At 35.1% G+C, this 23752-nt stretch overlaps 1 protein-coding gene across 2 annotated transcripts in view; it reads left to right on the forward strand.

Annotated features, from left to right (window-relative positions):
* Nucleotides 1-23752, forward strand: part of HEATR5A (HEAT repeat containing 5A) — a 56859-nt gene that overhangs the window by 15407 nt on the left and 17700 nt on the right. The window contains exons 10-23 of one of the 2 annotated variants that reach the window (XM_075151714.1): nt 3002-3113; nt 4009-4161; nt 5517-5616; nt 6379-6488; nt 10694-10857; nt 10975-11150; nt 12487-12592; nt 13611-13801; nt 14257-14416; nt 15507-15696; nt 16247-16416; nt 19648-19674; nt 21515-21653; nt 22796-22975. In XM_075151714.1, coding sequence (XP_075007815.1) covers nt 3002-3113; nt 4009-4161; nt 5517-5616; nt 6379-6488; nt 10694-10857; nt 10975-11150; nt 12487-12592; nt 13611-13801; nt 14257-14416; nt 15507-15696; nt 16247-16416; nt 19648-19674; nt 21515-21653; nt 22796-22975 — 1978 coding nt within the window. The remainder of the gene's footprint in view (nt 1-3001; nt 3114-4008; nt 4162-5516; nt 5617-6378; nt 6489-10693; nt 10858-10974; nt 11151-12486; nt 12593-13610; nt 13802-14256; nt 14417-15506; nt 15697-16246; nt 16417-19647; nt 19675-21514; nt 21654-22795; nt 22976-23752) is intronic. The other variant, XM_075151715.1, reaches the window with a different exon arrangement.

Consider the following 23752-nt stretch of genomic DNA (forward strand, 5'->3'; position numbering starts at 1 on the left):
CACTAATGACTTTATTAACCACTCATACTGCTACCTTTTTCTGGAAGTTTGTTAGGGGAGAAGTTTGTTTGTTGTTTTGGAACAGAGGACAATTCTGTGGAGCTGTAAGGTCTTAAATTGAACAGTCTAAGAAAAGGTTTACCTGGAGAAAACATTTCTTGAGTAGAGTTACGTTTTTCAGAATTTCAAACTAAATTCTTTACAGCAAGATCAAACCTTCTGCATTTCTGGCCCAGTTTGACATTGGCTTGAATTAGAAAGCTGACATTTCAGCAGTGTTAATGGTGAGAAGAGGCTAGTCTGGAGCACATACAGCTGAAATGTATCAGACTTTGCCAAAGGAAAAGATCTTTCTTTTATAAAAAAAAACATTAGAAGTATACATGCAGATCTATTGCATGTTGTGATGTTAGAAATAAATTTCCTGAAAGGAAACTCATTCACCACAGATTAAGCCAAATTAATATTTCCCAGGCCCATCAATGACTCTCCAGTGTACAGTTTAGTCAGTGCTTACACAAATAACAGCAATTATATATTATCTTGAAAATCTTTGGTCAAGTCCAACAAAATCTTTAATCAAGTCCAACAGATACACACTTTCATTTTGTTTTACAGAATTTAACAGAAACCAATTTCTTGCATTAACATAGTCTAAGATGCTTGTACCTATCTCTTCACTAGCGCAGATAGGATATACTGTGCTTTGAAGTTTTAGGGATATGCAGATGTAGAAATACAGACCAGGAGAAGAAGCTGTTTCCATCTCAATGTGAACTTTATCCATGGAGTTACTCACAGTTGGAAAACTATGACACAAATATCATGCTAATTCTCTGCATAATGTAGAAACTTAGATTCTCAGTTCTGAAAATATCTGTTTTGGAGCCAGTGGACATTGGAGAAGAAGAGGCACACTTTGACACAAGGATTGTGGTTTTTTTCTTCTTATTACACCACTGTAAGATGAAAGGAATGCTTTAGTACATTAGGAAAAATGTCCCTTGTAGTGATTCCAGCCCACCCTTTCAGCATTGTTGAATACGAACAGTTCCAAGCCACTCCCTAACAGACATTGCTAGCTACAGTTCTCAACATTCAAAGTCCCAACTGCTGATGAAACAATTTATAAATGTAAAAAAAAAAAAAGCTTTTTTTTCTTGGCTTTTAAAAACTTCCCCTCGTGATCACTGGAAGACCATGGGGAGAGAACAAAATGAGTATTGTTTGCCAGTTATATAGATGAGAAGTGCCAATAAAATACTATACACCTAAGCCGAGCTACAGTTTGTATTTAACAGAGAAACATAATTCTTAATAAAGATTTCTTTAGAAGAATAGAATAGGATGAAATAGGGCCAGGAGGAGGTATGGGAGGGCACAGGAAAGTGTGGGAGAAACACTGTGTTCTGTACTGAGCTGGCAAGGGGGAGAACAGAGGAGCTGACAAAAGCCCTTTTCCATTCTCTCCTAGAAATACTGCCAGATTCCAGAGTAGCTCCTCTTCTGAGGAGCTGAAAGAGACCAGTGTTAAATAGAGCAGTTTTGAAAAGGAAATATCAAACGTAGACAGCAGTGACCTGGACAGAAGCTGTCTTATATTAATGCATTTTCCTTTGAGAGAGTGGTTAGAGTTGCAGGTGGAGCCTATGCAGGAGAACAAAATAATTAGTGGGTTTGTATATATTTGGCATTCCGTACTAGTGCTTATATTTCAGTTCCAAAAAATCCTTCAAAAATAAGACATTTCTCCTAGTACATAGAGGGAAAAATTGTCAGAAATCATTAAATGAAATCCTTTCTAGGATGCTTATTTATCAGGTAATTTAAATATACCAAGCTGTTAGTAATTTTTGATAGTATAATTTAACAAGAATGCTGTTTTAATTTTAGAATCAAATATTTTAAATTGTCAAGAATCTGTCAAAATAAATGTCTTCATTTGCGACCATCTGATAGCATTATGGAATTGGGGAAACTAATATTTTCAGACTATTAATATTTCATTAAGTTTTGGAAGCGTACAAATTTCAAACTTTCATGAAGCAAACTTTCATGTGCAAACTTTCATGAAGTTTTATAATTTTTCAAACAAATTACAGAAGGATGCTGTCTATACTGTCCAAATAAATTATAGTGTGCAAAAAAGTTATAGAAGGAAATTGGCTATACTGAGGCTTTTAATTATATTATTGATAATGACACTTCTTACTTGTAATACTAATTTACAAGCAGTTTGTTTTGGCAACCAGACATAAATCAAGATGTAAGAAATACTTTTTTTCGTATATGTGAAACACAATTGAAGCAAACCATTTGCAGAATACTTTTTGAAGTTGTAGCCATACTGTGGTAGTTGTCCATGGACACACTCTGTGTTCCTCCATGTAAATTCTAGGTAGCTCGGGCTTTGGTAACAAGCGCAGATTGTCACCTTGCATTTAGCACATAATAATAGACACATGCAATTATTGTGGAGAAGCTAAGATAGGATTAATTCTAACCGTACCATACCATTCTAACTTGTTTGTTTAGTCATACCTTTTGTTGATTAAAAACTGTCAGAGAGAATGACAGACCTTATTCTAAAACAGGGATAAGAAGATTGTTACCCCTTTCACCACTTCTTCTGAGCTCTAATTTGTAGGTCTCATGCCATCCTTTATCTACATAGTGGCATAAACAGAATATCAGAACACTTTAATCCTTGCCATACATATTCCTGTGAGAATTATCAGCTCTCATCAGCTCTCATTTTACTGCTGCTGAGCAGCAAAGTAACTTACCTAGTACCTCACAGGAACTGTTGAAGCTGTCCCAGACTAGTAATGAAGTTGGTCACTGCAACTTCATGAGCCTGAGTTTTTTGCTATAGTGTGAGAATAAGATGGCATTCTATTTGGGGACACTGGAACAGGATTAAGTATCACAGCAAATAGCATTGAAAAATTATTTGGTAGTTACTAAGATGCTGATGCTCTGTTTTTCTTTAACTTTGAAGGTAATCATGACAGTAGCGGAGGATTTGTTGTGTTCTGCTTCTCAGAACAGTCGCATTTCACTGCAGCGAACACAGGCTGGATGGCTGTTGATAGCGGCCCTCATGACATTAGGTAGTAGCTTTCTACAATTTTTCTTAAACTAAATTAAGCTGTTCTGTGTCCTTTCTCTGACTTTAGTTCTTTTGATGTTTCATTTAATTTAGCACTGCAAAATAATTCTTAAAAAACAATGTAAATCGGAATCTTTAGAAAAACATTCTAAAATAATAATGTTATTTCTTCCAAATTTGCTATTAGTTCATTGGGGGCAATGTCTGGAAAAACAGTGACTGGGTAGGACCACTAGTAGTTAAATGTAGAAGATAAATTTCAAAGTCAATCTAACCAAATGTCTTTGTGGTCATGAAGAATTACACTGATATTTTTTAAGATCTATCCCAGAACAAAATGAGCTAATCATTTGTATCTCCCTCTTGTCAGGCATTTGAAATCTTACAGAACTTTCTGACATTTATTAGTGGTCAGATTATTGATTGTCATCACTAAATTACTCATGAAGAATGTATTTTACCTGTTTTGTTCATATTTTTAAGGCACCTTTCATGTTTTCAACTATTACTTCTGCCCAACAGCTCCCAGTTTTTTCTTAGATTAGGGGAAACACACCCTGTACGTTAACCTATAACAAATGTTTGCTTTTCTGAACATTGCTATTGCTTATTACATCTCTTTTATGCTGGTGATCCACAGGGTCTGTACTTAGTAAAACAGAGATTATAGTTGGCTTGGTGACATACTTGTAAATGTGTCAGTGGGTATGTAGTTATGTATGAAAATGGAGTACCAAGACGTAAACATTTGAGAAATGGTATATGGGACAGCTGGGAAAGTGGCATAAAATTTTGTTCACAGCTGTAATGATTTTGTGAACATAGATAAAAGAACCAAAGAGAAAATTTAATTTTATCAATCCTTACATTGGCATGACAACTCTCAATGCTTACAGGTCCTGCAGTTGTCCAACACCATCTGCCACGAATGCTGTTACTGTGGAAGTGCATCTTTCCATCATCTCCTAAAGACCTAGAAACAGAGAAGACACGAGGAGATTCATTTACCTGGCAAGTAACACTGGAAGGTCGTGCTGGTGCTCTCAGTGGTAAGTGGGATTTACTGTGTCTTTCTCTGCATATTTATAGTTTGGCTGTTTGTTTGGTTTTTTCCTGAAAGAACAACGATACTTCATATTGATTTTTTTCACTGGATGGTAAAGGATGTGTTCACTCCCCAACATACATGCTTGTATATATATATTTACCTATATATCTATATCTATATCCATGTGTTTCATTTTTCTAAAAAACAAACAAACAAGAAATCCGAGAGGGTTTTTCCTCTTGTTCTTCTAATCAGTTGATCTCCAAGCAGTAAATGATATCAGGAAGGTTGCTTCTCTTCTCCTGTTTAACATACATATCACTGTAATGGATGAGGACCCAAACCAGGGTATGTTCTGTTGTTTATACGGTCTATTATATTTGGTAAATAGCAGTTCTGTTTCTTAATAGCTGACTTACTGTAAACAAACTAGAATTGGCGAGTCAGTCAAACACATTTGTGAGAGTGGGAAGACTCAGGTGAAAATTACAGTAAGGAAGTTGCAATTCTCAGCCACTAAAGAGCACTATGTATTTGGCTACTGTCTGGTAGGTTGCAGTTTTTCATCATGAAATATTGTGAATTTGGGTTTCCAAGAGATGACTCCAGTGATCTTTAAATACTTAATGTGTTTCAGTCATGTATTCTAGAGTACTAAAGGGTCCTTTGCATTGCAGAAATATGAACCCTAATATAGTGATTACCCCTCTCTTTCACTATTAAAATCTATTGGAAAGTGTGGAATTCAATAATAATTTCATTTTAGGAGTAACCTAAACAATTAACCTTTAAATATTTTCTTTTCCTTTTGGAAATAGGTCTTTAATACTGTATATTCTGTGGATGCTTTCTGAACTACTAACTCAAGTTTAATTTTCTGTAAATAATGAAAAATACTTGTGTACCTATAAGTTGTTTCTTAAAGTACAGTAATTAAGCTAAATTTAAATACAAAACTAGCAAAGTAAGCAGTAGGTCATCTGATCATCATCCTTTTCCCATTTTTTCATTTTTATTATTATTATCATGAAATTATCATCAAGTATCATCGAGTTATATCCCATAACTCAACTCATAACAAAAAGCAAAAAATGCTTGCATTTATGTATGCAATTAAAAATCAGGGTATGAACGTCCAAGCTGAGACACCAAAACAGTGCATCTGTAAATATTACTTTTTTCATTCGAGATTTTTGTCAGTTTCTTAAATTGGTCAAAATACTTCAAATCTTTTTTTTTGCATGCTTTCTTCTACTTTTAAATTATTAGTGAGGTAATAATGTGATTACTTCACTAATGTGATTTTTTTTCTTCTAGATCTCTCACACTAAAGTTAAAATCCAATTCCTTTTCTAGCTATCAAAAGCTTTGTTTCCCACTGTGCTGGTCTTCTTACGGATCAAGTTGTTCAGAGACTTCTTCCTCCGCTCCCAAGTGCTGTTGATTTATTGACCCAGTAAGTGTGTGTATCAAACTATTAAATGAGATTCTGGTTTTGAAAAGCTACAGAGTAATCTTGTATTTGATTTGGTGCACTTTCTAAAGAACTTTCTTTTCAAAGTACAAAAAATTAGAGTATAGAATTCAGCTGTATAGCTGAAGACTTTAGCTGGCGTAATGTGTCTTGCAGATTCCAGTATCATGTAAAAAAGCTAGGGAAGAAATTATTGCATGCTTTTGTTAAGTTAGTGTTTTTATTCTACTTTTTTAATCAACATACACATTTGTGGTTAAGCATGATCATTTTTTATAAAATAAAAAAGAAGTTCAAGAATGCGCTTGGACAAAAAGTTTTAGAGATGGGTGTTTTTTATATTTAGATTCAGAGCTAAGCTGGAAAAGGGTTTTATAATTTTAAAATTTTTGCCTTCAGAATATGTAGTGATATAATGTATTTGGGCTTTAAATTCAAATTTACAGAGATATATCCACAAATAAGTTAATTGTAATAAATATAGGTACAATCAAAGGCAATAGAAAGCCTTATTTATTTCTCTAGTATTAAATAAAAGTAGTGACTGGGAATGGAGAACAGAGAGGTTCTGTCAGAACATGTGAAATAAATTGTTTTGTTTCTACTATTGGTAACGCAAATCAAAACTGTACTTACAATAGGTATAGATTTAAAAAGTGTTCAATAGAGTGGTACAAATGAAACTGGAGTGTTGCATAATGCTTAAAGGTTTTAACATCTCTGATGTGCTTTTTATATTTTAAGGCTTTCTTCAATACATAAATCTTATGGAAATTCTTTAAAAACATCATCAACGGTTTATAGACATAAACTTTATGAATTACTAGCAGTATTGCCTCCAAAGACCTATGAAGGTACGTATTTCCTTACAAAGAGATATCTGTTAAAAATACCATGGGCTCATTTTTAAGTTTTTGTTCAACATATATTTAGCTAGCAAGGAGTAGTTCCACGTCTTCTGATAAACCAATTTTATTCCCTCTGTTTAGATTTGATGAAATTGTAGTGAAGTCACTATGGTTTTGAAAAGCTAGTGTTCATGATCATCTTTTTTCCTCCTCTCCTATTACAAATACAGACTTTTGTCCTATTTTTAGTTGAAACTTGAAGGTACACAACCTTGCAATATTAAACTACTTGAAGAATTGACTTACTTTAATGCCTGTTTTACTTTTCATTGAATTCTAAATCCAAAAGGTTTAATTTTAGCATAAACCAATTGAATATAGTCCATTAAAAGAATTTAATTTAATTGCTTCAAGTAGACTTACGTATTACAGATATATTAATCTGATCCTGTGCAGATTGTGGATAAAAAATTTGTATTTAAAGACAAATTTCAAAAAAATCTGGGGATAGGGTCATTTTTCTGTAGCAGAACAGTATTTAAAATCTAATCCTCTAATCCAATAACTATGCACTGTAGTTAGACAGGTCTAACGGTTCAACTAAAACATTAAATACCTTTGTCATCTTTAAATTGTCATGTGAATATAGCGATGGAGTACTGTATGGACTGAAATAAGGAACTAGAGTGTTTGACAGTTGTAAAAAAAATTTCATCAGGTTATTTCATCAGGGCAGAGAGTATATGGGCCAGCCAGCCACTGACTTGGCTGTTGTCCTCTGTATCATGGAGCGAATCCTTACTCAAATAATCTGCTCCATCTAGCGGTAACTGCGAAGTGAATCTTCATAAGGACAAATCCCTGACCTTTGCCTTAAAGCTGTTGTCACATTAGAAGTCTGTATATAACACTTGAAGCATAGTGTATAATATTCATTTGTGATTTGGACTGAAAAGATTGAAAATGACATCTCCTTTACAGCAAGTTATTTCTTTGGTTCTTTTATTACAGGGGCAATGTTTTATAGAATACAGATGTTTGGGTGTGGGTGGTTTTGGCGATTACTTGGTTTGTTTGGGATTTTTGCATATGGTCTAACTTTATTGAAAAATAGACAGTATTTTACAGTGTGACCTGTAAAGTCTAAATCTTGTGAGAGAGTGTCCTAGCTGAGGATGCTGCAATTGAGAACCAATAAATAAAGAAAAAGCTTAAAAGGTTTGTTTTAAATAAGTGATCACCCTGCTGAAACCTTTGTAAATAGCCTTAGAAACAAAACAGTAATTTGACAGATGTAGTCTCAGGGTTGTTCACCTGTTTGGAATACTGAAGTATGAGACTGGGGAAAGAATGGAAATGCATGTATTGCCAGAGCATATTTTCAAGGTCTGTTATATATTTAAAGTATGTGTCATTTAGAAATCAAAAAAAGTTTTTAAAGTAAAGCTTGAAACAAATAACTTTCTGTCCATATTATTTCCAGTATGACAGCTTCATGCAGAAACTGTGTCTTTGCAAACGCTAGGATTTTTTAAAATAAATTATTTGGGAAAACAATACGATTATGGAACCCAGGGTGGTTTTTTGATGTCTAATTTTAGTCATAATCACTAGGAAGAATAGTAGGTGTACTCTTGTGTTGCACAGGCTGGCACATTTTGCATGGCTCAGAGTGACACACTGAATGAGAAGCTTTCACCAGTTCATGGTTTTATTCCTTTTCTTTTCATTTTCTTTGATCTGGGTAGTTAGCCAGAGGCTAGAAACGTACAAGTTGTTTCTTTTTGAGAAAATTTGTGATGGGGACATACACTAGGAGTTGTAACTCAAGCTTTTAGTATTTGCAAGTAACGTGCAAAGCTTTTTTTTCCTTAGCAGAAGAGGAACAAAAAAAAATACCCAGCAAAATAAACAGTTGAAAACAGATTCTTTATTCGTAGCTCCAAGCCTCTTTCTCAACTCAAACCTTTAGATTTCTGAGGCCGGAGATACTAGGACTTGTTTAGGCTCTGCTTGGTCCTTTCCTCCTCTCTTTCAGCCTCTCTGATGTTTCTCTTGCTGCTTTCTGTCATCAACAAAAATCAGTATCTGCTCAAACAGCAGAATTATGAAGGCTTACTGTGAGTGTACATGAGTAGTAGACGATTTTTTGCATTATTTCAGAAATGACAGACATGAGAAGAATGTATTAGGTTAACTTGAGCATCAGTGAAAAACATTTAGCATGTTCTAGGTGCTGTCTTTGGTGATGTGTGAACGGTTAAGACTTTGCAATTTAGCTGATACAAAGTATGAACTTGTTAGGCTGGGAAAAGCATGTTCTGTTTCTAAGATGATTATTTATATTCTTGATCATTTTCACGTGTCATTAGTTTTGGATGCTGATGTGCTCATGTTTTTGAGGCTAAAACTCAACTCACTATTTCCTGTGAGTTAATATAAACATTTTAATTATTATAATGTCCAATTTGATAATTTCACACAAGTCATTTCAGTAGTTTCAATTTTGATTATTAGATTTGTTGATGTTTTCTGTGGTCTGAAATTAATGTGTTTTGTCAGACAACTCATTACGGTTCTTTTCATTCTTCAGCTTTTTGTGCTTGTTATGTTCCTCTGTCTAAACCATAAAATTGAATACAAGCATTCACTTCTCTTTCTTAATAGGATGAGATGAATAGCTAAAATGCTGGAACAGCATTCTGGCTCAAAATTTTGAACTGCTTTACATTGGGGTAGTAGTATTTGACATGTTGAGGATGGCCAAGTGTCTGGGACTAAAATAAATGTCAATTTGGTTAAAAATTGCTGAGTATCTCCATTAAATTTTATCTGAGAAGCTGTTTTCATAGAAAGGGGATTTTTCAAATTTTTTTTTTATTGTGATCCATAATAATTAATGAAAGAGCAGTTTCTAGTTGTTGTTTTTAATTATTGTGTTTTTTAAAGAGACTCAATTTCTGTCCCTTCCACACACTATCTGTGCATCTTAGAATATATTTGATAGTGCTAACCTTTTACATTTAGATTTGAGTTAAGCATTTCGGGAAAAATTACATACTTGCTAATTAGTCAGGGAGGCAGGCAAAGCAAGAGATGCCTGCAGGGGAGAGAGGCTGATGGGGACAGGAGTTTGGGGGGTAGGAGGATGAAGTCAGCTTTCTCAGAACAGATTCGGGAAGGGTAAAATAGCTGGTTGCAGCTATACAAATGGTTCTGCTTGTGCTCATGAGGTGCTGACAACTGTGTTGTCCCACTTTTTGGAACTCCTCTGTGTTGAAAAATTACAACTTTAGTGCAAACGCGTAATTGTGTGATCATCTAACAACAAAACTGAATGCAAAGAACTGGATATGTGGAATTAAGCCCCCCTTAATGCTGATATTTCCCAATTCATGAGGGCTTGACGTTGCAATCTTAATGCTCCGGAGCTAAATTTTTATTTAATATTTGCATAAAGAGTGTGCATATTCTTTAAGATCAGTACTGCAGTGTTTTTCAACACAACTTGCTTATCAGATAAGCCAGACCTTTTTCATCACATGTGGTTCAGCACTGGAGATGTTCTCTCACTGCAGGGACTATTTTAATAACCTAAAATAGTCTGACTCGGAATGCCTAATGTTGTTGTGTATGCATAATGCACAATCTTGTCTGAAATACTGTGTACAAAAATATGTGAAGGTAATGTAACCTACAGTAAATTCCTCATGCTTTGCTTTTTGAGTGCAAACTCCTGAAATAGGGGAGTACATTCTGCAGCTTTTGGTTATTGATCAAACTTATGGATGTTTTAAATTGCATCTGCTTGCCAAGTCCAAGTATTCCTGCATAGTTATGTAACACATTCTACAGCATTAATTTTCAGGAAATTTATAGTAGAAATATATCTGTGCTTGTAACTGTCTTTTTTGCTCTACGTTAATTGTAAATGTAACTAACTTACTGGATTAGCAGTTATATGGCATTATGCCTTCTGTAAAGGTAAAGGTCTCTGTTTTTCACCTTCTAGATTGCTGTATGTGCTTAGTTTACTTATCTTAGGTAGTGCTCTGTTGTTTCCCCTGTAGCGAGAGTGTTCTCCAGTTAAATATTTGAAGACTTAAGGAAAATGTTAGATGGATGTTGCTATTTCAGTATAAATATCTTGCTCCCGAAGTTGCTTGTGGCAAGTAATTAACCAAAAATTTTGAATATTTTTTAATTTAAAGGAAGCTTCTGTGCTGTTCTAAAAGAGTTAGTGGCTGATTTGACTGTCCCAGATAGCCAGATCGATGCCTCTACCTTCTTGCTTCCATCGCTTTGCCATGAGAATGATCTCCTTTTACTCGGTCCCTTACTGCAGGAGACTGACCACCGATTTATCGAAGAGCAGGTACTTTTTGATCTAGTATAATGGTGGTATTATATTTTCATATAGTTCTAGTTATTTGGGTCAGTGCTGGTTTTGACTTGGTCAAAAATATGGCTATCACTTTTTTCCTTCTTACAGCTCCTTTTAGGTAACAGCATAGCTGGTGGCAGCCTGGAGTATGACCCTCATTCAATTTATGAGAAAGTTGCAAAAGGTGATTCAGTACCTAAACCACTACCTCCTGTATTGTCTGTTATCAGTGCAGCAACTCGTCTTTTTGGAGTTATGTTTTCTCATGTAGCAGAATCTCACAGGTAAAGTAGTAACTGTAACTGTTGGGGAGTTTGGGAGATACTAGAAGAGGGTCACAGTGTTTGAAACTGAACACAGAAGAAAACAATTCTGGAAGAATAATGAGTTGTATAAGTGAATTCTGTAAACCATCTGAACAATATAATTCAGACTAACAAATTATTAGACTTCGTGTTTAAAGTTACTCACAATGAAAAGGCACATCCAATAAGAGGTTACTGTCATTATAATAAATTCTGTTGACCAAGAAAAATAATGTTCTGTTTCGATAGCCAGATCAAAATAGAAGTTATTTTAAGAGATATTACACAATTATTATAGTGCTTAATGTATAATCACCAAATGCCATAGAACCAAAGAGGGACAAAAGGGGTAGGAAGCTGTAGTAAAATTTAACCCTTATCCTGCCTCATTCTTTATAAAAAGTGGATTAGAAGAAACAAGAGTGCATGTCTTAACACAGTTCTGTCAAGGTGCAAGAATGCTTGAAAGGGATCACAGACTTCTTTTGGGTTTGTGTGTATGTATCTTCCTACTGCACACGTGGCATTTTCATTTGTTTCACATTTATAAGCACACTGATTGCTGAAGCATGAAATTCCTCAAGATTTTTGCATGCTGTTGCTTATCCTGTGTGCTGCTGGTAATTTTCTTGAATGCAGCATTAGAGCAAATCAATTATTTTTAATTTAAACAGTTTTCTATTTTCAAAGCCAACCGTAGTTAGACCTCAGATCACGATCATTATAGGTGGTGATGGTTTTGTAATTTCCTGTAAGGGATGAATGCTTAGCATGCAAGTCCTGAGTCTTGATGTCTTCACTGCTTTTTTTGTGTGTGTTTTTTTTCTGTTTGTCTGGGCTTTTTGCCCCTACTGTCACCAGGTTGCTGGTTGGTTTTCTTCACCTGTTTCTCAAGACCTGAACTAATTGCTGCAGATAACTGCATTTTCCTTTCCTTTCCTTTCTTCTCTCTCCTCCTTTCTCAGTTGTAAGCCAAAATGCATCATTCCCATACACAGTTCCTTTTAATAGCATCTCTCTAACGCTACTTAGACATAAGTAATTATCTGTGAATACATATGTTATAAGGAAACAAAGGCAAAAAGTTCATGTTGTAGGGTAATTACCTATTCTAATATGGAATACAAAATTTTTTTGTAGTAAACAGGGATGCCAGTTGAAGGTAAATGCTCAAGAGTTAGGGTAATAGATTTGTTCCACCTCTGTTTCTATCTTATATAGGCTTTGTTACATGTTTTAAAATTAAAAAAAAAAAAAGGCTTGATTTGTTTCCTTAATTTTTAATTCTGTGGTTTCTTCTCTGTTTTTGTTTAAGGCTCCAGGTGTTAGAACAGTTGATGAATTCCATAAAGCAAACAAAAGGATCACGGCAACAAATAGTACAACTTAATGTTGTGTCAGCCTTTTCTACTTCCTTAAAGGTAAATCTCCTCTCTCTCTCTCCCCTTTGTTTCTCCCCTTTGTTTCTCCCCTTTGTTTCTCCCCTTTGTTTCTCCCCTTTGTTTCTCTCTCTCTCTGTTACTAAAACATAACATCTGTTCGAATGTGTCTACACAGAAGTTCTTATTTTGATTAACAGCCAAGGTGAAGATCAGTCCTCGTTTTTTTCTGTGATAATTTTTTTTTTTTTGTGATGTCACACTTTTCTTAAGTGCTGAAGAGTCACAGTTTAATTTTTCCCTTTTTTTTTATGTTAAGCGTTAGGGAAACCCGTTCTAGTACACTGTAGTATACTATCATCCATACTAGTGTCATTCAAATAGGAGACATATGAAAAAATTCTGTTTGTATCATTTCTGTCTTTATCACTGTATCTTTCGTATTTCTTTCTGTATAAATAAAAAAGTAACGATTGGTAAAATAAAGTAATCTCATAACTATCTGCTGTTTGTTCCTTTTCCCTGATGGTTTATTTATATTTTCCTCTGTTCGTGTGCAGTTTTCATTCTTCCCTTCTTAGGCTTTCCTCAAACTAAGGCAAAATGTTTTCACAATAGGCAAGACCTTTCATTGTACAATATTTGTATTTGGGGCATATTTAATATGCGAAACAGATAACTGCTGTAGCTTTTGCTCATACTCTTTTTTTGAACTGGGATTTTTCTTTGTGTCATTATTCTGTTTTCACTGGTTTTCTTCTTGATATTATTTTCTGAATTTTATGCTAGTGTGTTGGTTTATTGTGTTTTACTGCAATCTACCCAGTATTTCTTAAAATCAGAATGTTGATATTATAATGTTGTGCTGTGATGTACACTTATCAGGGGTTAGACTTCTAACTCACGAAACAGCAAATAAAAATAGAGGAATTCCTCAGATAAAAGGAGAAGAAACTCAAATTCCTTCTGCAGGTCTTGTAATTTTTGCATGACTGACAGAAAAACACATTCTGATTACTATACTGTCTTGCTGTTTAATGTATTTGGTATCTATTTTTAGCACTTGGCTAACTGCAAGGGAAGTTTAGGTCCAGAAGAAGTTAGAAGGTCTGCCCTGACATTGGTAATGGGTGCCTTGGAAAGCAATAATCCACTCCTAAGATGTGCAGCTGCGGAGTGTTTGGCCAGGTTGGCACAGGTGGTTTCTGACAGTGCCTTCACTGCTGGATTAGCACAAGTCAGTTTTGACAAGTAAGTTAAAAAAAACTGTGGTAAGTTACTGGTTGAGTTTATAAAAATGTTTGAGAAATCTACCTGGCCCCTATTATGATAATAATTTTTAAAAGCTGGTTTCCTTCATGTATTTGATGTTGCTTCAGAAATTAACAGGAAAAAGCACTGCCTGACTTCTGCATGTATTTCTTAATTTTGCTGATCTTTAAGACTATTGTCTAAGTAAGCATGTAGATTTTCAAATAAACTAAATTGGCTGCAGTTCTAGCAACATCATTTAAACATATCTAAAATATTTTTGCTACTTCCTTCAGATAAGAGATGATAAATGAATTTAGAATTTTGGCGATATAACAATGTCTAATAAAATATTTTGCTGATTATATGCTAGAAATTCCATTCGTAGATGTGCTTATTACATAGTATCAGTCTTGGTGATTACACTAACAGCTTTCTTTCCTTATAATTAATAGGCTAAAATCTGCTAGGGATGTCGTATCAAGAACAGGTCATTCTTTGGCTCTGGGATGTCTGTATAGGTACCTAGGAGGAATAGGTTCTACTCAGCACCTGAATGCATGTGTTGGAATCCTTTATACTTTATCTCAGGACAGTACTTCTCCTGATGTACAGGTACTTGTCACTTACCTAAAAATGTTATCTTACAAATGAACTGATTTATATTCTGGAGTATAAGTTTTTTCTTGTAAGAATAAGACTTCACAACCTCTTAGACGTACCTCACAGGTGATGGCTGGAGCGCAAAGGCAATGAAAACCATAGCCCCTGCTCGAAATCCACCTTCCAAGAAAGAACTGTGATGAGATATGTGAGGTTCTTATTTAATGATCAATGAGGCTGACAAGACTAAGATATGCTGGCTTCAAAACCAATATCTGATGTTTTAGGAATTGATTAATTTTATGTTCACCTATATCTTGACCTTGACTACATAGTACCTAGATTTTTTTGTTCCTGTCAGTTTTTGTCTCTGCTACAATGTTTACCTCACAGCACTTTTTGTTGAAGGGTTATGTAGTAAATACCAGGGATTTGTAGCCTCAATGCTATAGAACTTGGTCAATACGCTTCCTTGAATAAGGCACGATGTTTTGAAGACTAATTCAAATTATTTCTCTGTGGCTAAAACTGTTATCTGTCAGAATAGCTTTAAGAGACATTGAGTGTATTCCATGTAATTGTCTAAATCTCAGTTAAAGAATTTTTTTAAGCTTTATCTACAATATCTTTATACAGAGAAGAACTGTATGTTGATGTGAAACAGATGTGGCTATTGGTGCAAAGTAACTGAGACTAAAACGATATGTTTCAGCAACTCTGTTGTAGTGTTTTTTCATAATTCTCTTGTTCTTGCACATGGAACTGTGAGAAGTTTTACAGAGTAGAATGTATTTGAGGAATAATAATCGCTATTAAATTAATTTACTATTAGATTAATTTTTTTTTAATTAATAATGACAAATTTAAAATGATTCTTTTACTGCAGAACATACAGTTCCTTGTAAAATATCCAAAATGGCTTATTAAGCATCAAGTTCTTAAAGTTCCTTTCTATAACCTCTCCATTTGTCCCTTTGGAACCTAAAAGTGCAACTTTTATTACACTTAATTACTGAATGTCACTTGAACTATCAAATTTTAAAAAGATATTATGTTTATTCTATCATATAGACGTTACATGACTGCTTCTCTTATTTTACAGGCATGGGCACTACACTCTCTGTCACTGATAGTAGACTTAGCTGGCCCCTTGTATAATGTGCATGTGGAACCTACCTTATCTCTTGTTCTTATGTTGTTGTTGACTGTGCCTCCTGCTTACACTGAAGTTCACCAAAGCCTTGGTCGCTGTTTAAATGCACTTATTACCACACTGGGCCCTGAGTTGCAAGGTATGCAACATACAATAGCGTCAGCTTTGTTTGGTTTAGCAACAAAATTGCTAAACATTGTTTGAATGTGTAATTCAAATTTTATAAGCAAATAAGTGTATTCTAAGTTTTTTTCCTCGTTGTAAGACAGTATTTCACAGGCCATGAGTTTATGCAATCAAGATGACATGACTGCTAGTTTTCCAACATTTTGACATCTTTTCCTTTGTTTGAACTGGTTCTCCAAGCCTTGCTTTGGGCTGAAAAATCTTACATTTAGCATGAAAACAGAAGGTATTCATATTTCAAGAGTTAGGAGCCAGTCTATGTCTTAGTTATGATGCAGACATTTAAAATTTGCATCTAAATCAACTTTTAGATAGCTGGACACTGAAATTTCCAGAGAGCGATGTGACTGTTACTCATTGATATCAGAGTATAACACAGATATAGAAAGGATTCTTCAAGAGGATGAGAGTTATGGGTGGCTTGGGAAAAAGACAAGTTATCATGTTTGGGAAAAAAAAAGTTGGTGTTTTAAAAACAAAAACCTTTTTTCTTCTGAATATAGGCAGCAGTACAACAGTTTCAGCCTTAAGAACTTCCTGCCTCCTGGGCTGTGCAGTGATGCAGGATAATCCCGACTGCCTTGTTCAGGCTCAAGCCATTTCTTGCCTTCAACAGCTTCACATGTTTGCTCCTCGACATGTCAACTTGTCTAGCCTTGTAAGCTGCCTATGTGTGAGTATACGTTTACTAGTCTATATCCTTGTATTTTAAAACATTTTGTTCAGAAACACTTAAAAAATGCAGATGCTTCTTTAACCAGAGAAACTGATCATTGTGTAGGGGTGAGGTGTTTCATATCTTCCTACAGGCAAGTATTCTCTATTTTTTTCATTTTTTTGCCCAGTTTCTGCTTCCCCTTTACAAGGTGAGCACATTCTGTAGAAATCTTGGCCTTTGAACTGCTTGCAAGTGCATTCTGCTGTTCTTATTAAGGCCAGTTGTCTGGCAGGGTATACCATCCATTACAACTTTGTACTGGATTTTTACCAGCTATTTTATGTTGGCCGGTTTCTTTCCTCTGCTGCTTTTTATGTCTTAGATGAAGGAAATTGATTAAAAAAAATTTGTGTGTACTAATTACTGAGAATTGTTTTGTTTGGGTTTGTTTTTTCATGATGGTGAAAAATTGTAGATTCCTCTATTTTGTAATTTCTGTAGCACTAACGCTTGTGTACTGACTTCCTGGCAGTCAGTATAAAAATTTCTGACACTTATATAAGTAATAGTCAAACTAGATCTTTGGAAAAAATGAATAAAACTCTTTTTCAGCTCTATTTGACAAAGAGGTGGGGGGGGTTCTTTGTTTGCTGGGGTTTTTTTTGTTTATTCTCCCCCCCAAGTGTCTCTGTCTTTGAATAGCTGCTGTTCTGAAGCACTTAGTTCTACGAAGACAGCAAAAATAATTTTCTGCTGTTTATTAGCCTTGGTGGATTTTCAGGGGCTAGCTAGGGCTTTTTTTTTGGTTTGGTGGTTTTTTTTTTGTTTGTGGTTTTTTTTTTTTAAATAAGACCATCTAGTCTCCCTGTAAATCAGAGATAAACAAAAAACCACAGACAATAAAGTACGGTGGGTTTTTTTTGATCTCTCTTGTCTATCTTTACACAGTTCTTATTCACATCTTCCCCTGGGTAGCACTTGTATATCGATAGTAACCATATATTGATTTTGTATAAAGTTTAGATTCCTTCCATTTATCTTTATTCAATTTGACTAGAAACATGATTGTGGGAGCCAGGAAAAATTGAAGGAGAAGCTCTTTCAGCCCCACATTGTGTTAGGCATGGATACAGTAGTTGCAGAAGAACTGGAACTCATCTGAAGTGTTCTTTCTTTTAACATATACCAGCTATGATTTTCTCTTCTCTGGGTAAAACACAGTCTTTCTTACATTGATAAAATCACAACTAATCATATAAGTCACTCTCTTGCTCAGAGGATGTATTAGCATTTGGTATCATATGTAAGTCCATGTACAGTCTGCTTCCATGTATGGTATGATCTCTCTAACTAATAGCAAGTACCTATTATTAAAGAGGATGTCGTGATAAAGTGGTCTTGTCTTTTTTTGCCCAGTTTCTGCTTCCCCTTTACAAGATGAGCACATTCTGTAGAAATCTTGGCCTTCTGAACTGCTTGCAAGAGCATTCTGCTGTATAAAAATCTGTCTGATTTTTATTGTTTTTACAAGTTGTCTCAAAGTACTTCATGCAGTACTTTATGAACTTTATAATATTAAATTACTCAATTAAGAAGAAGCATGGTTCATGGCTTGAGTGTATGTGTTTGTGCATCTGTACACGTGTGTGTTCACCTCTACCCCAGAAATGATTGTGAGCTTCATGGGGAAGAAGTCCACCAAAGTCAGTGGCCTTACATGGATGAACTTTTCTCATTCTCATGAAGTTGTTACAGAACTACGGCCAATGTTGCTGATACTGACAATTCAGTAAACATCAATACATCTCTCAAGAGTGTCATAAACAAAGAAGGTTTGAGCGTGTGCTTTGCAGGGCTGTGAGAAGATCATTGTGCAAGCAGACTTCTGCATTTGTAAAACTCACCATCCATCCATGTAGTTTCTACCCACTAAATCATCATCTCACTAGGGCAGCAGAATAAACTGTTGGACTGGACCTGAAATCTGCTCTTAACTCTGTTGTTGGCTTGCAAGGTGACACTCAGCAAGTCATTCTCCATGAGTTTAAATTTCTGCAAGTGGAGAACAAGGTGTGACTGTCCTCCTTTGCAATGTGTTTTGAAGTCTTAAGGGGAGGTGGAGTATAAAAGCTGGGCACTAGATACTGTGGATATTCACCACTGCATTCTTTATTTAGGGCAGAAAAACAGGCAAGGCAAAGAATCTGTGGTCAGATAAGCTATCTTTTCCCCTTCTGTCCATAGAAACATAAATTCTCACTCAAAATCTGGAAAACAAATGTGCAATGAAATTTTTTTTTTTTTTAAGTAACATTTGAACCAACTACCCTCTCCACCCTTTTCCCCCAAGGTTTCCGGAAAATTTCTTTGTCTTCAAACATGCCTTTTTAAAATTCTGAAATAGACATTATCTCTTTTCCCTTTCCCTTTCCCTTTCCCTTTCCCTTTCCCGTGTAGCATTAGGGATGGCAACACAGTTGCTGTGAGCAGCTGCAAGCTGCCTCCTCTGCGTGTCTTCCCACCTCGTAGAGCATGAGATGGTTCAGGTCCCCAAAGGATTTAGACCATTCAGTTTGTGACTATGCTAGCACTAACAAAACATGACTCAGGCAATGGATACACAGCTTCACTGGCTCATTTGTTTGGTTTGATTTGGTTATTTTGTTTTTTTTTTTTTAATTGTGTACATGTGCCTGTCATTATCTAGCTTCCCTTCTTCAGCTTCTGAAAGTATTCCTTGTTTGTCAATCGGATCTTTTTTCACTGGGCTTTGCATCTAACAGTAATGCTTATCCTGTCAATTAAATTCTTGGCTCCAGCAGAATAGAAATCATATGCTTTTAATCATATCTAACAACAGCTCTAAAGTTAACTTAGGTGAGCATAGACTTCTAAAGAGCTTATCTGTGTAAGCTTATGATGTAGTGAACACCAGTTTTCAGCTGCAAGACATTAAAGATACTTTGAAACACACTAAGTATACAATGTCAATAACTATGCTGTGCTGTTGTCTTGGTAGTGTATACGTACTAATTTTACAGGCAGCTGGCTTGTAATTTAAGTGTGTTCACCATTAAATATAAGATAAATGAACTAAGCAAATTAGGGTTTGGTGTTTTTGAGATGAGATTCTGAATGTTAATATATGCTGAATTTACATGTAACGGTCTCCATGTGTGGTTGGTATCACTGTGATATCTGTATTTTGGTTTTGTCATGACTGGTTTGTCATTTGTTTTTGTGCAGGAAATCTTGTTGGATAATTCTGTGTTGGTAGGTCCCTGTGCCTTGTTAATCTTAAACTTTTGCAGTTTGCAGTGGTGTGTTTTATTTCATCTTTTATCTTTTCCTTTTAACCATTTTAATGTAACTTCTTTTAGCATGTCAAGTGACATTTGATTGTCATGCTAACCAGACCCTTCCTAACTTTCTGCAGATGGCAGACATACATTTCATTTATGTGCTTAGTGAGGCATAATTTTGTTTTTAACATGTTAAGCACAGAAAGAGAACTGTTTGTTCATTTTAAGTTTGTATGTGATGCTTGCATTTTGTGTCTTTTATTTAGTCCTGTCGCTGTGGGAGAATGAGAGAGATGAAAAACATGCATCTTGCATTATTCAGTAGCCTGAATTGGATCCTCTGTTTGTTCCCTATTAAAAATGAGCACGCAATTTGTGCATGTCCAACTTGAAGTAGAATGTGTGGCCTGCTTGCATAAATGTTGCATTAAAAGTCTCACTTGTTGTTTTTAAAGTTTCAATTAAAGTATCTTGCAGACATACTTATTGAGTCAGGTTTCTTTTTTTTGAGAAGAATTATGCACAGAGTGTATCTGTGTGTATTAAATATGTAATTCTGAGTATTGTAGATTCAAGTGCATGCACAGAAATTCCAAAGATGAAGCTTAGCTTTGTTAATGTAACAAAGCTGAAATTCTGTATCACTTACTCTTTTTGTCATTAGGTTGTTCTTTTTAACTGTATATTAACTAATATATATTAGTCATTTTGACTAACATATATTGACCTGTTGCTGGCAAATGAGAAGCATGAGCTTACTGCAAAGTTTCCCTGCAGCAGACACTCAGCTCTATTTTAAGGATAGTGACAGCTAAGGGTACACAATTGCTTAGTGTAGAGAATAACTTTTTTGATGATAACCTAAGCTTAATTCAAAAGAAGCTGCATAAATATTGGTGTAGCCATCTTGCCTGGCCACACAGCTGGTTCATTGTATCTCCTTCAGAATATTCTTAAAGTTGAAAGCAAGCAAATAAAACTCAGAAAGCTCCACTCTAACAAAAAAACCTTGAGGCTGTCTTGGATTTTTTAAGTGTTTTTCCTTATTCCTGTAATAATGAATCTGTTATCATGTATTTTTCAGTATAAAAAACAAACACTGGCCTGGTGGTGTTAAAATATTGTGATGCTATAAACTTTTTTGCTAGAAACTGCTCAGGAGAGCTGACTTGTCTCAGTGTGATACATTCACCAGTAACTCTCACCCTTCCTCTCACCTCCTCTAAAATGTAATTTAATGTAATCTGAGTATATAATTTTTTTTGCGATGAAATTGCAGCAGTGTTTTCTTTGTCTTTTCTTTTAAACTTCCTTTTATGCATGGACTTCAGATTTACTAAAGCGTGATTGACTGTCTCACCCTTGGTTACACTGGCATTTCTCTAGTTAGAGGATGATTTGAGTAACTTTCTCTTGCACTGAGTTTTCAAGCCCATTATATATATCCTGCAGTCAAATAATAGAGTTAATTGTTCATTGAGACCACGATTCAGCTGTTATTGAAGTTAATGGGGGTCTTTTTACTGATATCGGTGGGAGTTGGATCCAGCCCCAAACCAGTCTTATAAGTTACCTTTGGAGAGAAAATGTTAAAAGTACTGACATGTTAAAATTGATTACAGGAGTTGCAAAACATTTCATTTGAGGTTTAAAAAAAAAAAAAAAGCTGAGCAAAAATAGCATCAATTACATGCTTACTGACTTCACAGATTTGTCATAACTGCAATTGTTCAGAAAATATGGCCTTACTGAGGCTTTACTTGCTATAAAGGTTTGTTAGCCATCTTACTGTTTCTTCTTGCATGTTTCAGGTCAATCTCTGTAGCTCATACTTATTATTGAGACGTGCAGTGGTAGCTTGCTTACGTCAACTTGTGCAAAGAGAAGCTGCTGAGGTATCAGAATATGCTGTTGCATTAGTTAAAGAGAGCAGAGAAGATTTTACTCCAGGTAACGTACTGAAGTTTTGAGATCAAAGAGCTTGACACATTGATAGTGAATTTTAAACACACTCTCCTATGGGTATGAAAACTTTGCTACGTTCTTGAAACCTTTAACTCAAAAAGGTTTTCTGCTTCAGTTCTCTATATAGTACCAAATCATGGAAGCATCCAAACCCTTTCTTAGTGATAAAATTAAGATACTATTGCTTTTCATATACTGTAGATAGTAAGGGTCACTAAATGAGAAAATGCAAGTGGAGTTCCAGAGAAACCTAAGCCTATCTAGCCAGTAGCTGTTGTAGTAACTGCTTCATAGTCCTGCATTTTACATGCATATTCATAATTTTATTTTCCCACATAAATTTCTTCTTAAATTAAAAATCTGTCATTGAGGGAAGGGGTACAAAACCTGTTTAAGAAAGTTTCTGTTTACCTCTTTGGAGAACTAGTTAAGTAATGATCAGCTGGGGTCCTTAGAATTTTTAACTTCCTAAAGGTTTAGGTTTTTTCCTAAAAGGCCTGAGAATGATCACTAGTTCATTGTCCTGTGCCTTCCTGTGAGGGGACAGTGGTAATAAATGATTTCACTTTGGATCTCAATTCAAGCTCATTTGGAAATTTTCAGAAAAGACAGACTGTAGCCATTTTGTAAAATTGCTGATTTTTAAAATTGGTAATATTGGGCGAATAAAAATTGGTCATTTTCATTTAACAAGTTATTTCCATGTGTCTGGTTTTGAGCTTTGTTGGAGAATAACTTTAACTTCCCTTTCAAGTTAAAACATTGTCTTAGTGTTACCTTATGAGTCAGTGTGAGGAATCAGATGGCCAAAGATAATTTTTTTCAGGAGCTCAGATGCTATGGTGATGGCAATGCTGTGAAACTCAGAGTAGGATTCTTTTTTTGTTCCTTGGGATAACTTTCTTCCTGTTGTTAGTATGTTTCTGTAAAAGTTCAAAGTTTGTTTTGTACTCAGATGATTTAGACATGGTATTAAAGCTATTAATACTATTATTTCGAAAGTATTTCAGGGCTAGATACTTGTTGTTCACAAGATACTCTGTGTGCAACCTTCAGTGGGGTTTCTGTAGTCATTACTGCGGTTTTGTGATGTACAGCATTCAGCTCACAGACTTTGTTCTTAGCAGATGTTAACATCAGAGAAATAGGCCTGGAGGGGGCATTGCTGGGCTTGCTGGACAAAGAATTGGATCAAAGATTGTGCCAAGATATCAAAGACACTCTGACTCATATGCTTACTTCAATGGCAGTTGAAAAGCTCTCTTTTTGGCTGAAGCTTTGTAAAGATGTTCTTGCTGCCTCAGCTGGTAAGTCCTAATACACTGTATCTGAGAACATAATGAAAAGAAGGCTGCAGCAGAACAGTATGCTACTGAGGGAAAGTATTCTTGTTTCTTGAATGTTTCACATTTATGAAGTGTATCATCGTCCTTCATATTGAAACACTGGACCCTTTAACTTAGTTCTTTCAGAAGGAATATGACTTTCTCCCTTCTGGTTGCCTTTTCCCTATTGAACAAGTTTTTGTAAACATTTTAGTATGTCTTGCCTGTTCATATTCTTGTTGATTTATAGTCCTAACGTTAACTTATTTCCATATCAGAAATGGAAATGCAGAATACGTTTGAGCTTGTGCATCCTGTGCAAGTACCTACAAGAAAAATATTCAGACCCTCTCTTCTATTAATAATAGGAATGATGCAGACCTACTATATCATAATGAAACTCCTGAGCAGATAAAATTAATTACTGTGCTGAATATTGTGGGGGCGGAATTTCTTTTCTTTTACCTGCAGTCCAGGAGAAAAACTTCTTGGATTTAAATTTTTTGATTTGGAAAAGTACTAGCTTCTAATGTGTCACACTTACTTTAAAAGGGTTTTTTTTTCTTTCACTTCTTTCACTGCAGTTCTTCATTTACTTGTCTTCCAGCAAGTAACATCAACCAAATGCAGACAGTTTTGTTACATTTTATTTTTAATTCTAGCGTTTACTTTAAGACACCAAGGTTGAAGGGAGTCATAATGAGTTGGAGGCTAGAGATGGACTTTGAAGAGATTCTCTTATGAGTCCTTCTGTCGTTT

Source organism: Calonectris borealis, chromosome 5 (assembly GCF_964195595.1).
Source record: "Calonectris borealis chromosome 5, bCalBor7.hap1.2, whole genome shotgun sequence".
In the NCBI taxonomy this organism is placed as follows: Eukaryota; Metazoa; Chordata; class Aves; order Procellariiformes; family Procellariidae; genus Calonectris; species Calonectris borealis.